The sequence below is a fragment of the Mobula birostris genome, chromosome 10 (genome assembly GCF_030028105.1).
Source record: "Mobula birostris isolate sMobBir1 chromosome 10, sMobBir1.hap1, whole genome shotgun sequence".
NCBI lineage: Eukaryota > Metazoa > Chordata > Chondrichthyes > Myliobatiformes > Myliobatidae > Mobula > Mobula birostris.
The window spans coordinates 17,190,709-17,203,758 of record NC_092379.1 but is presented as its reverse complement, the minus strand read 5'-3'; the positions used below and the strand labels follow the sequence as shown (position 1 = coordinate 17,203,758).

Sequence of the window (13,050 nt, the reverse complement as noted above, 5' to 3'; positions counted from 1 at the left end):
AAAGTCACCAAGAGTAGTGGGAAACTGGAAGATAGGGAAAACTTTAAAAAGCAACAAAGAGCCACTAAGCAAGCAATAAAAAAAGGGAAGATGGATTATGAAAATAAACCAGCACAAAATATAAAAATGGATAGTAAAAGTTTTTATAATTACATAAAGCAGAAAAGGGTGGCTAAAGTGAATGTAGGTCCCTTGGAGAACAAGAAGAGGAATTGATATTGGGTGATGGGGAAATGGCCGAGGCTTTGACTAACTATTTTGTGCTGGTCTTCACAGTGGAGGACGCATCTAACATGCCAAGCAGAGATGTTATGGTTGCGATAGGAGGTGAGGACCTCGATACAATAGCTACCACTAATGAGGCAGTGCTGAGCAAACTTGTGGGCCTGAGGATAGATAAGTCCCCTGGTCCTGATGGAATGCATCCCAGGGTACTGAAAGAAATGGTAGAAGTTATAGTAGAGGCTTTGGTGATGATTTACCAAAATTCTATGGACTCTGGGTTGGGAAAATGCTTGAAGCTATCATTAAAGAAGAAACAGCGAGGCATCTGGAAAGAAATGGATCCATCGGGCAGGCGCAGCCTGGATTCAGAAAAGGCAGGTCCTGTTTGACAAACTTACCGGAGTTCTTTGAGGATATAACCAGCGCAGTGGATAGAGGGGAACAGATGGACATTATTTACTTGGGTTTCCAGAAGGCGTTCAATAAGGTGCTGCATGAAAGACTTATCCATAAGATAAGGATGCACAGAGTTGGGGGTGATGGATCAGCATGGATAGAGAATTGGTTCACTAATAGAAAGCAGAGAGTTGGGATCCATGGGTGTTACTCTGGTTGGCGATCAGTGGTGAGCGGTGTGCTTCAGGGGTCGATGCTGGGCCCGCAGTTGTTCACGATTTACATCAACGATCTGGAAGAGGGGGACCGAGTGTAGTGTATCTAAGTTTGCTGATGATACTAAATTGAGTGGAAAAGCAAATTGTGCAGAAGATGGGGAGAGTCTGCAGAGATATAGGTAGGTTCAGTGAGTGGGTGAGGGTCTGGCAGATGGAGTACAACGTTGGTAAATGCAAGGTCATCCACTTTGGAAAGAATAATAGAAGAGCAGATTATTATTTAAATGGTTAAAAAATTGCAACATGCTGCTGTGCAGAGGGACTTGGGAGTGCTTGTGCATGAATCACAGAAGGTGCAGCAGGCTATCACAAAGCCAAGTGGAATGTTGGCCTTCATTGCTTGAATTGAAGAGCAGGAAGGTTATGCTGCAACTATACAGGGTACTGGTGAGGCCGCACCTGGAGTCCGGTGCAGTTCTGGTCTCCGTACTTGAGGAAGGATATACTGGCTTTGGAGGTGCTGCAGAGGAGGTTCACCAGGTTGATTCCAAAGATGAGGGGGTTAGACTATGAGGAGAGATTGAGTCAACTGGGACTGTACTCGTTGAAATTCAGAAGAATGAGAGGAGACCTTATGGAAACATGTAAAATTAGGAAAAGGATAGATGAGATAGAGATATGAAAGTTGATTCCACTGGTAGATGAGACTGGAACCAGGTGACATAGCCTCAAGATTCGGGGGAGTAGATTTAGACGGAGATGAGGAGGAACTACTTTTCCCAGAGAGTGGTGAATCTGTGAAATTTTCTACCCAATGAAGCAGTGGAGGCTACCTTGGTAAATATAATTATCACAAGGTTGGATAGATTTTTGCATAGTAGGGGAATTAAGGGTTATGGGGAAAAGGCAGGTAGGTGGAGATGAGTCCATGGCCAGATCAGCCATGATCTTATGGAATGGCAGAGCAGGCTCGATGGGCCAGGTGGGGCTGCTCCTGCTCCTATTTCTAATGTTCTTATGCTTCACAGTTGGAATGAGGTTTTGGTGTCGCTGTGCAGTGCCCTTTTTCCTCCAAACACAGCAGTGTTCATTTCTGCCAAAAGGTTCAACTTTTGTCTCCTTGACACACAACATTATCCCAGAAGTGTCAGAAAACATAGAAACATAGAAAACCTACAGCACAATACAGGCCCTTCAGCCCACAATGCTGTGCCGAAAATGTACTTACTTTAGAAATTCCCTAGGGTTACCCGTAGCCCTGTTTTTCTAAGCTCCATGTACCTGTCCAGGAGTCTCTTAAAACACCTTATCGTATCCAAGCAGCTTAAAACTGTGCCCTCTCGTGCTAGCCATTTCAGCCCTGGGAAAAAGCCTCTGACTATCCACATGATCAATGCCTCTCATCATCTTATAATTGTTGTAGAATGTCCAGGTAGTCTTTTGCAAACTTGAGACGTGCAGCAGGTTTTGAACTGCACTGGTTTCCTCCGTGGTGTCCTTCCATGAACACCATTCTTGTTCAGTGGTTTTCTTAGAGTGGACACACGAACAGAGACTTTAACAAGTTCTAGAGATTTCTGCAGGTCTTTTGCTGTTACCTTTGGGTTCTTTTTCAGCTCCTTCAGCATTGCACGTTGTGCTCCTGGTGTGATCTTTGCAGGATGCCCACTCCGAGGGAGAGTAGCAACAGTACTGAATTGCCTCCATTTGCAGACCATTTCTCTTGCTGTGGACTGAGGAACACTCGGGGCTTCAGAAATGCTTTTGTAGCCTTTTCCAGCTTCATACGTCTCTACAATTCTTCTTCCAAGGTCCTCTGAAAGTTATTCTGATCGAGGCATGCTGCACATAAACAGATCTTTCTTGAGAAGAGCAGGTTCTGTCAGTAACCTGATTTTGTGTGTCTTTTTTATAGGGCAGGGCACCCCTACACCCACACCTCCAATCTCATCTCGCTGATTGGAACGCCTGACTCTGATTAGCTTTTGTAGAAGGCATTACCCCAGAGGTTCACATGCTTTTCCCGACAAATTCATGTGATATTAGATTATTGTTCTCAATAAACATATGAACTAGTATATTGTTTACTTGTGTTATTTATTTGATTGGGTTCTCTTTATCTAGTTTTAGGACTTACATGATGATCTGATCACATGTTAGATCATGTTTATGCAGAAATAGAGAAAATTCCGCAGGGCTCACAAACTTTCCAACACCACTGTATTTTTAAGGTTTATTTTATTTATTGAGATACAGCGTGGAATAGACCCTTCCAGCCCTTTGACCCGAGCCGCCCGGCAGTCCCCCAATGTAATCCTGGGCCAATCACGGGACAGTTTACAATGATCAGCCGGTACGTCTTTGACTGTGGGAGGAAACTGGAGCACCCAGAGGAAACCCACGCAGTCACGGAGAGAACGTGCGAACTCCTTACAGGCAGTGGCGGGAATTGAACCCAGGTCTCTTGTACTGTAAACCGCTGAGCTGACCACTTGCAGCTCGTGTAGGGAAGGGTTAGAGGGCTACGGGCCAAACGCAGGCAAGTGGGATCGGTCCGGATTGGGAATCGCCATCGACACTGATGGGTTGGGCCGAGGGGCTTGTCTCCGTGCCTACCCGCCCTCCCTCCCTCTCTCCCTCCAGGCCAGTGGGGATCTCAGGGCGCGCAGACGGCAGTGGCTGGCGGCGGAGGCGCTGGAGAGGACGGTGGAGGAGCTGGCGGCCGAGCGACATGCAGCTCACGCTGAGAAGGCTCCGAATCGGGAGGACCAGCAGGTGAGGTGCACAGGAAGAAACCACTGGGTGATGGGGGGCAGGTAAAACAGTTTATTTATTGTCTTGTACTGTTGTACAGTGAGAACATGCATCATTACACAGTGCACTGAGTTAGAACAAGGTAAAATGGTGACAGAATGCAGAATCACAGCTTCAGGGAGAGTACAGTGTGGGCAAACAATAAGGTGCAAGATCATAATGGGGTAGAGTGAGGTCAAGAGGCCGTCTTAGTGTACCCGGGAACCATTCATTTGTCTTAAAACAGTGGTGCACAGCCTGGTGGTATGTGCTTACAGTCTTTTGTATCTTCTGCCCAATTTGGGGGGGGGGGGGGGTAGAGAGAATTTCAGGGGTGGCTGGGGTCTTTCATTATGCTGGCCGCTTGACTCAGGCAGAGAGAAGTGCAGATGGTTTATGGAGGGGAGGCTGGTTTCCATGATGTGCTGAGCTCTGTCCAACACCCTCTGCATTGTCCTGCGGTCACAGGCAGAGCAGCTACCGCACCGGACTGTGATGCATCCCGATCAGACGCTTTCTGTGGCCCTTTGATACAATTGGCGAGGGCCACTGGGAGCAGGCTGGGTTTCTTCCGCCTCCTGAGGAAGTCGAGGGGTTGGTGAGCTTTCTTGGCCATGACGTCAGTGTGGTTGGACCAGGACAGCCTATTGATGGTGTTGACTTCCAGGCACTTGAAGCGCTCAGCCCTGTCGAACTCAGCACTGTAGCTGTAGCTCAGCATCATATGCACCGGCCCCTTTCCTGAATTCAGTGCCTAGCTCTTAGTGTGGAGGGATGCCAGTTGACTACAGTCACCCCAAGTACAATGTGCCTTACTCCCTCTCGATGCTCCTGTGTCTGCCACAGTTCCTGGAGACTCTGGAGCAGTGCTGGGCACTGGGGCGATGCCGGAGGGGGCTGGACATGAGGACGGAGCTGACTGAGGACCCCCAACCCCCACTGCTTGGCCTGGGAAAGGACCACTTGAACGAGCTGCAGCCTGGGACCAAGGTGAGAATTCGACCCCTTCCTCTCTCCTGCTCTTCTCTTTCTCCCCCCAACACACTTACACGGACACTGTCTCTCTCTCTCTCCAACTCTCTGTCTCTCCCCAATGTTCTCTCATTTTCTCTCTCTCCCTCTCTCCCTCCCTCCCTCCCCCCTCCTTCCCCCTCTCCCTCTCCTTCCCCTTCTCCCTCTCCTTCCCTTCTCTCCCCTCCTTCCCCCTCTCCCCCTCCTTCCCCCTCTCCCTCTCTTCCCCCTCCCCCCATCTGTCTCCTCAAGGTTTAACCCTTTTTCTGCTGGTGCAGGAGGTTCTGGCGATGAGACGACGCTTGGTGACTGAAGTGGAACAGCGACTGGTGCGGCAGTGTGTGGAACTCCTCACCTATGTCTGGCCGCAGTATGGTGAGTGTGGGAGGACTGCCTCAACTTCTCTGTCTCCAGTGCCAAAGACAGTGTATCTACTGAATTTTACAGGATGAAGGGTCTCGGCCTGGAACAACTCTTTCCTCCACAGATGCTTCCTTACCTGCTGAGTTCCTCCTGCATTCTGTGTGTGTTGTTTGGGGCAGGGAGGAGGAAGGGACTCCCCAAGATAGGCACACCGTGTGGTTCATACAGGACCCTATCAGTTCTCTGCCTTAGATACTACCAGTGACTTGGCCTCCACTGCCCGCTGTGATGGCAAATTCCATAAATTCACCACCCTCTGACTGAAGAAATCACTCTCATCTCAGGTCTAACGAGACATCCTCCTTTTCTGAGCCCGTGTCCCTGGAGCCTGCGTACTCCTGCACTGTTGCACATTTCAGAGCATTCTCTTCAAGTTCAAGTGTATCGTCATTCAACTGTAACCGAAAGGGAACTCTCTTGTGCACAGAGGGTTAGGTGCACCAAGTTCCTGGCAGTTCACATCACGGACGACCTCACCTGGTCCCTCAACATCACCTTCCTGAATAAGGAGGCACAGCAGTGTCTCCATCTCCTGAGGAAGCGAAGTCCCCTGCTCCCTCCAACTGAGTTTTGCAGGAGCACCAATGAGAGCATCCTGCCGAGCTGCATCTCGATCTGCTATGGGAGCATCAGGCCGGAATGGCGGGGAGGGATCTGCCCGTGATTTATTAGGCAGAGTCGCGACTCTCTTCAAGTCCTGGGAGGGAGCAATCAGAAACTGATTTATTATCACTGTTTTGTAGGATATGGACAATACAAAAAATCTGAGGCACCAAGGGGGCTTGGGAGCCCTTGTGCAGGATTCCCTGAAGGTTAATCTGCAGGCTGAGTTGGCGGTGAGGAAGGCAAATGCAATGTTAGCTTTTATTTTGAGAGGACTAGAATATAAAAGCAAAGGTGTAATGCTGAGTCTTTAGAAAGCACTGGTAGGCCTCACTTGGAGTGTTGTGAGCAGTTTTGGGTCCCTTTATCTTAGAAAGGATGTGCTGATGGTGGAGAGGGTTCAAAGGAGGTTCATGAAGATGAAGAGCGTTGAATGGCTCTGGGCCTGTGTTCACTAGAATTCAGAAGAATGAGGGGTGACCTCATTGAAACCTATCGAATGGTGAAAAGCCTCGACAGAATGGACGTGGAGAGGATGTTTCCTATGGTGGGAGAGTCTAGGATCAGAGGACGCAGCCTCAGGATAGAGGGGCAAGGAGATGAGGAGGAATTTCTATAGCCAGAGAGTGATGAATCTGTGGAATTCTTTGCCACAGGTGGCTGTGGAGGCCAAGTCTTTATGTATATTTAAGGCAGAGGTTGATAGTCTCTTGATTAGCCAGGGCACGAAGGGATACAGAGATTGGGGCTGAGAGGAAAATTGGATCAGCCATGATGAGATGGCAGATCAGACTCGGTGGGCCAGGTGGCCTAGTTCTGCTCCTCTACCTTATTTATGAAATCTCTTGTTTTGTGGCAGCTCTGCAGTGCGAAGACATAAGAATGGCTATAAATCAGAAAACAGTGCAGATAAAGGATAATGAGGTAGAGTTTATGGATTCATGGCCCGCTCAGATATCTGAAGGCAGAGGGGGAGAAGCTGTTCCTGAATCGTTGAGTGTGGGTCTTCAGGCTCCCGTACCCCCTCCTGATAGAGGGCATTTCCCGGATGGCGATGGTGCTTGGTAATGTCCCAGTGTGTTAGGATCAGATGTTGACCCCACCCCCCAGGAATGCCAGGTTGTTCCCTATTTCCATCTTGCTTGCCTTCATCAGTTAGGGCATTGAGCATAAAACTGTCCAGGAAGCAGTATGAAACTCTAGTTAGGCTGCATCGGGAGCATTGTATGCAATTCTGGTCACCCCATTACAGGAAGGGTGTGGGGGCTTCGGAGAGGGTCCAGAAGAGGTTCACCAGGGCACTGCCTGGGTTAGAGGGCGTGAGCTATGAGGAGAGTTTGGACAAATTTGGATTGCTTTCTCGAGCAGACAGGAGACCTGAGAGAGGCAGAGAGTAGACAGCCAGCATCTCTCCTGGAATCGAAATGTCTAATACCAGAGAACATGCATTGAAGGTGAGAGCGGGAGAATTTCAAAGGCAATGTGAGGGGCACGTTTTTGCACACAGGGAGTAGTGGGAGCCTGAGTCGGTGGTGGAGGCAGAATTGATGACATCTCCCTGAGTTAACTACCTCCCTCCCTCCCTCGCTCAGACGGAGAGCGCCCAGGAGTGGTGCTGGCACGTGGAGGGGAGCTGGTGGAGTGGATCCAGGCAGAGGAACTCCGAGTTGATGGCCTAATGCAGCAGGACCAGTTCAACCAGGCAGCCATCAGCAGGCAGATGGTGGCATGTCTCACGGTGAGGAATGGCCCGGAGCCTTTACTCCCAGCTCTTCTCCCCCATCCCCTTCCATATCTCTACCTCCATTTCCCACTCTCCTCCCCCATCTACCCCTTCCATCTCTCTCCTCCCTCCTCCACCCTCCACAATCACTCCTCCTCCATCTCCCCACTCTCCTCCCTGTCTACCTCTTAAATTTCTAACTAATTCGCCATTTCCCCCTTTACACACCCCTACCCACTCACTCTCCCCCTCCCCCTTTCATCCTCCCCCTCCCCTTTCCCCTCCATCTCCCCCTCTCCCTCTCCCCTCCCCCCTTCCCCTCTCCTTCCCCTCCCCTCTCCCGCCCTCACTCTCTCTCCTCCCTGCCCCTGTCCCAGGTGCTGATGCGTTGCTACGAGCTCCTTCGGACCCTGACGGAGACCCACCGACTGGACTCCCAGCCGTTACTTGACCAGTCCCTCCTGGAGTACCTGAAGTCGAAGAGACAGATGATGTTCAGCAAGCTGCGGTGAGTTGGAAGGAGCGCGGGGCAGGAGGGAGGGGAGGGGAGGGGGGATGAGAATGTAGGCTGTGGGAGTTCCACAACAGGTGGAGTGTGTATCACTCCGATGTGGTGGATGTAGAGTGCGTGGACTTGCTGCACCCAAGCGGAGGAGAGCATTCTCTGATACAGGGTGCCCTCTAAATGGATGCACCCCCACACGGAATGTCCTCTCGAGGGAACTCCCCAGATAGGGAGCATTCATCGTGAGGGAGCACCACAGATGGAGACCTACAAAGGAAGATCCCTACTGAGGGATTCCCCGCAGCCGTTTTCCCCCGAACTTCCCAATCCATGAAGAAATGTCTCTCCCCTTGAGGGATCTCTCTGCTTCTGTCGAAACCAACTGTTTGGGATGTCCTCACACTCTCTCCTCCCATCAGGGATCTTCACTTCTCCAACATGCCCTTGAGGGATCTCCCACTCCCTCCCCCCATGAAGGATCTTCCCCCCTTTACGGATCTCATCACCTTCTCCCGTGGTGATGGATCTCCCCACTGTCTGCCTATGAGGGATCTTCTCAGATGCCCCCGGTGAGAAATCTCTATCTCCCTGTGTGGGGTCTTAACTATTTCTAACATATGGGTATCCAACCAGGTCTGCCTTCCTTGTGAGGGATCTCCCCTGTTTCTTTTACTCCCATGCTGCAGCTCCCCAGTTGTCACCCCATGAGGGATCTCCCCAACATCCCTCCTGAGGGATTTCACCTACATTCACCATTGAGGGATCCACTCACTTCCCCATGAGGAAGCTCCCCCCACATCTGCCTACTTGTGAGGGATTCCTCCCACTGTCCTCATGAGGAAACCCCCCGACTTGTGTCCCCAGCCCCACCCATCCACGATGGATTCCCCCCCCCGACCCCCGCATCCGTCTGTTCATGAGGGATCTCGCCATGACCATCCCCTTCTCTCCCCCCCCCCCCCCCAACTACAGGTTACTGAGACTAGAGGTCCATCAGGAGATGTTCAACAGAGACGTGGTGGGAGCTCACCGGACCATCAGGTAGGGTTGGGGGAGGAGGGGGATCTCAATCTGGGGTGGTGGGGAGGAGGGGGAGGATACAGGGGGTGTCAGGAGAGAGGAGGAGAAGGGCAAGAAGGGGAAGGGTGGGCTGAAGAGTTAGTGGGGAGAGGACAGCGGGTAGAAGAAGGGGTTGGAAGGTTGTGAGAGGGGCAATGTGGGAGGAAAGGGGTGGGGAGGGGGACAGAGATGGTTGTAGGGGATTGTCGGGGGTGATTGGGTTGATCCCCTGCTGGGGGAGTAGTGGGAGAGGTCCGACATGGGGAGTGGGAAGTGACCAGACCGTGCCCTCTCTCTTCCCCACAACACAGGAAGAGGAGGGAGGGCGATGGGGTGGGAAGGGTGACGCGTCTTTGTTGCAGGCTCTAACGTTTCCCTTCCCTCCCTCCTCCCCTCCAGGGAACTGCTGCAGGAAGCACTGTCGCTACAGGAGGCTCGGCTCGGCCCCACGATGGGGCAACTGGACCTGTTCCGCCAGCTGGGCCCCGAGTTCGAGGACCTGGTCCAGGAATACAACCGGCTGCTAGGGCGCCTTGAACACAAGCGGTGGGCCCTGAACAATTTCAGTGAGACCCTGGGGAACGGGGGCAGTGGCTAGGGCAGGGAGCAATTAAAAAACTGCACCTCACCCCCTCTCCATTCTGTGTGCTGGCCAAGGGAAGTGTGACACTTCCACTGGATTGGTCCATGCAATCTGCATCCGATACATTTCCTCTTCCCCACTGTGCCCCCCCCCATCTACAATTAGATCCCAACCTATATCTGTATTCTATATAACCTCAACCCACAGCCCCCCTCCCAAACTCTGGATCAGATCCAAGCCTCTAACTCTTTTCCGGGGATCTGTTATTATGTATACAAACCCGCTAAATCCCTGTAATTTGTATATAAGATCTCCCCCTCCACCACCGATACCCCCACCAGCACCCAATTGATAGCTAGCATGCCATTGGCCGGTACAGTCCGGCGCTCCACCAATCGCAGGACGGCAGAGCCCCGTCACCTGGCGCAGGATGACGTAGGCAGGGTCAGAGAGGTACATGGCCAGCAGCTGGTTGTTCACCTGCAGAAAGGTGAGGCCCTGTGGAGGGAGAGAGGTCCTGGTTACTGACGGCCCAGGTCCACAAGGGGACACTCCCCACTAAGCGGGGTTAGTCCAGGCACTCCACAGCCACCACATTACTTTATTGCCATCAAGATAAGTAGAGACTTTTTTTTTTATTAAGTGCAGTCATGAACAATAGCCAAATCAGAAATGCTGATCAAGTCAACTAGTTCCCAAAGAGAACTCTGATAGGCCAATCAGATGGTTCACTGCTGCTCAGCGACAGAACACAAAAAAATCATATGTACAATTAAGAAACATTAAAGAATAGTAGAAATACTGGAGTCATGATGATCATGATGAAGTCTGCTGGAGAGAGACATTCATACACATGCTGTCCTCCATAATTCAGAGATTGAAGGATAGGGTTGCAGGGTGACAAAACGTGGCAGGAGCACTTGGAATTAAAAACTAATCCCTATCAGGAGAAAACAGCACCTGTTCTTTCCGCACTGTTCTCCAGCAGTTTAAGGACTAAGTCCAGCCGGAACATAACTCACAAGTGCTCTTGGAAGTCAGGAATTAACCCTACCTACCAACAACCAAGCATTGCCATCCTGGTCCCCTTCATGATAGCTTATGAAGAAGCATGTGACTTCTCTCCCACCAGAGATGATAGGTGTTTGTGCACTCGATTCTTGAAGGCTTGGACCCCATCGTCGCAGATGTTTCCAACCACAGCATCTGGAAGGCTATTCCAGATTCTGATAGCACAGTGAAGGAAACTTCTAACCAGTGTGTAGGTTCTCGCATCAGGCATAGAAACAGCATGAGCAGGCACAGATAAACTTAGATAGATAGACATACTTTATTGATCCCGAGGGAAATTGGGTTTTGTTACAGTTGCACCAACCAAGAATAGAGTATAAATATAACAAAATAAAACCATAATAATTAAATAATAATATGTAAGTTATGCCAGATGGAAATAAGTTCAGGACCAGACTATTGGCTCAGGGTGTCTGACCCTCCAAAGGAGGAGTTGTAAAGTTTGATGGCCACAGGCAGGAATGACTTCCTATGACGCTCTGTGTTGCATCTTGGTGGAATGAATCTCTGGCTGAATGTACTCCAGTACATTATGTAGTGGATGGGAGACATTGTCCAAGATGGCATGCAACTTGGACAGCATCCTCTTTGATCGTGTGGTGCACCGTCACTCATAAGATGAAGGCAGCATGGTGCGAAGGTCTGCAGGGCTGCGGCTGGTGCGCATTTTGTATAGCATAGCAACCCGTCATCTGTGGTGTAAGCTACTGATGGCTAGCTTCTCACGAGCTGTGGCTTCATCTGCACCTAGACTGGAGAGCCTTTCTTTGAGTGGAATCAAGCTGGCTGAGGACACTCTGTGAGGCATTCATCCATGATAAGCAGGCATTCTCCATGATACTTCGTACCCGGGCTTTGTAAACCGTGGCTCTGCCCTCTTTGTCTAGTTTGGATGCTACTTTCTGCAGAGCTCCAAGCCTTGTTTGAAATAGTAGAAAGATGTTTATCCCACACCAACTTGCTGTCAATATTAACACTAAGGATTACTAGCTCCTTCTTTAAATCCAGCTTGCAGTTCCAAAATGCAGATCGGGGTTAGATGGATTCCTCTTCCTAGACATCACCATCACCTTGCACTTAGTAGGCTCAAAGGTGACATTCCAGTCGTCTGCCCAGGCTTTCATCCTGTCAAGATCCCTATTCAGGCCTGCTGCCACTGTATTACTCTCTCCTGCTCTAATTGGTGCAAATAGTGTGGAGTCGTCAGTGTATAGGCATAGCTCGTTACTGCATGCATCAACCAAATCATCAATAAAGATGGAAAACAGAAGTGGCCCAAGTATTGAACCCTGTGGTACAGATGCATTGATGGTTGAAGAATCAGAAGCCTGACTTTGATGGTCCGTCCATGAAGGTAGCTCTGCAGCCATCTAGGCAGCTTTCCAGATATTCCTTTGGATCTCAGCTTAATACAGAGTCCATTATACCAGGCTCTGTCACATGCTCCTTTGATATCCAGGGCTATGACACACACTTCTCCACCTTTGTCTAAGAAGGTGTTCCACGTTTGAGATAAGATGGTGAGGAGATCGGCTGTACTGTGATCAGGTCTAAATCCATACTGCCTACTTGAAATAGATTGAAGTGTGCTCATTGTTTTCAGAGGAGCATAATCACACTCAGTGGCCACTTTGTTAGGTACAGTGGCATGCAAAAGTTTGGGCACCCCAAGGGATTCGAGCTCTCAGGTAATTTTTACCAAAGGTCTCAGACCTTTATTAGCTTGTTAGGGCTATGGCTTGTTCACAGTCATCATTAGGAAAGGCCAGGTGATGCAAATTTCAAAGCTTTATAACTAGCCTGACTTCTCAAACCTTGTCCCAACAGTCAGCAGCCATGGGCTCCTCTGAACAGCTGCCTAGCACTCTGAAAGTTAAAATAATTGATGCCCACAAAGCAGGAAAAGGCTTTCAGAAGATAGTAAAGCATTTTCAGGTTATTGATTCCAAAGGGAATTACAGTGTCACAGTAACATTACAAGGTCACAGATAAATAAATATTAGGAGAGTAGTAAGAAAGAATTTTTTAAAAGTTACCTTAAAAATAAGATGTACAAGATTTACAGGATCTTCAAGCCTGGTGTATGGGGGAGCGCGCCCCACTGTGTGGTTAGATTAGTCTGTGCACTCCATATCACCTTACCCTCCACCCCCACCCCGTGTAGGTGGATGGGATGAGACACTACACGTGTACCAACCCTGATGCATTTAAGCTCTGCCATATCCCTCTCAACCTTTCCTATACCTATCCCTGTCCAAGTGGGTTTTACATGTAATTGTACCTGCTTTTCATATACCCATCACCCTCTATCTGGGTGATAAACTGCCTCTGAGGTCCCCTATTGAATCTCTTCCCTCTCACCTTAAACCCGTTTTAGATTCCCGGGGGGTGGAGAGACTGTGACTGTCCACCAGAAGGAGAAATCGATCGATGTTGGTTC

General features: G+C 49.9%; 1 protein-coding gene across 1 annotated transcript in view; it reads left to right on the top strand.

Annotated features, from left to right (window-relative positions):
• LOC140204414 (uncharacterized) overlaps window positions 1–11,880 on the top strand; it is a 218,481-nt gene extending 206,601 nt beyond the window's left edge. The window contains 7 exon segments of the mRNA XM_072271135.1: window positions 3,338–3,614; window positions 4,479–4,622; window positions 4,922–5,018; window positions 7,262–7,407; window positions 7,770–7,900; window positions 8,870–8,938; window positions 9,356–11,880. Coding sequence (XP_072127236.1) covers window positions 3,338–3,614; window positions 4,479–4,622; window positions 4,922–5,018; window positions 7,262–7,407; window positions 7,770–7,900; window positions 8,870–8,938; window positions 9,356–9,554 — 1,063 coding nt within the window. The 3' untranslated portion in view covers window positions 9,555–11,880.
• The last annotated feature ends 1,170 nt before the right edge of the window (window positions 11,881–13,050 follow it).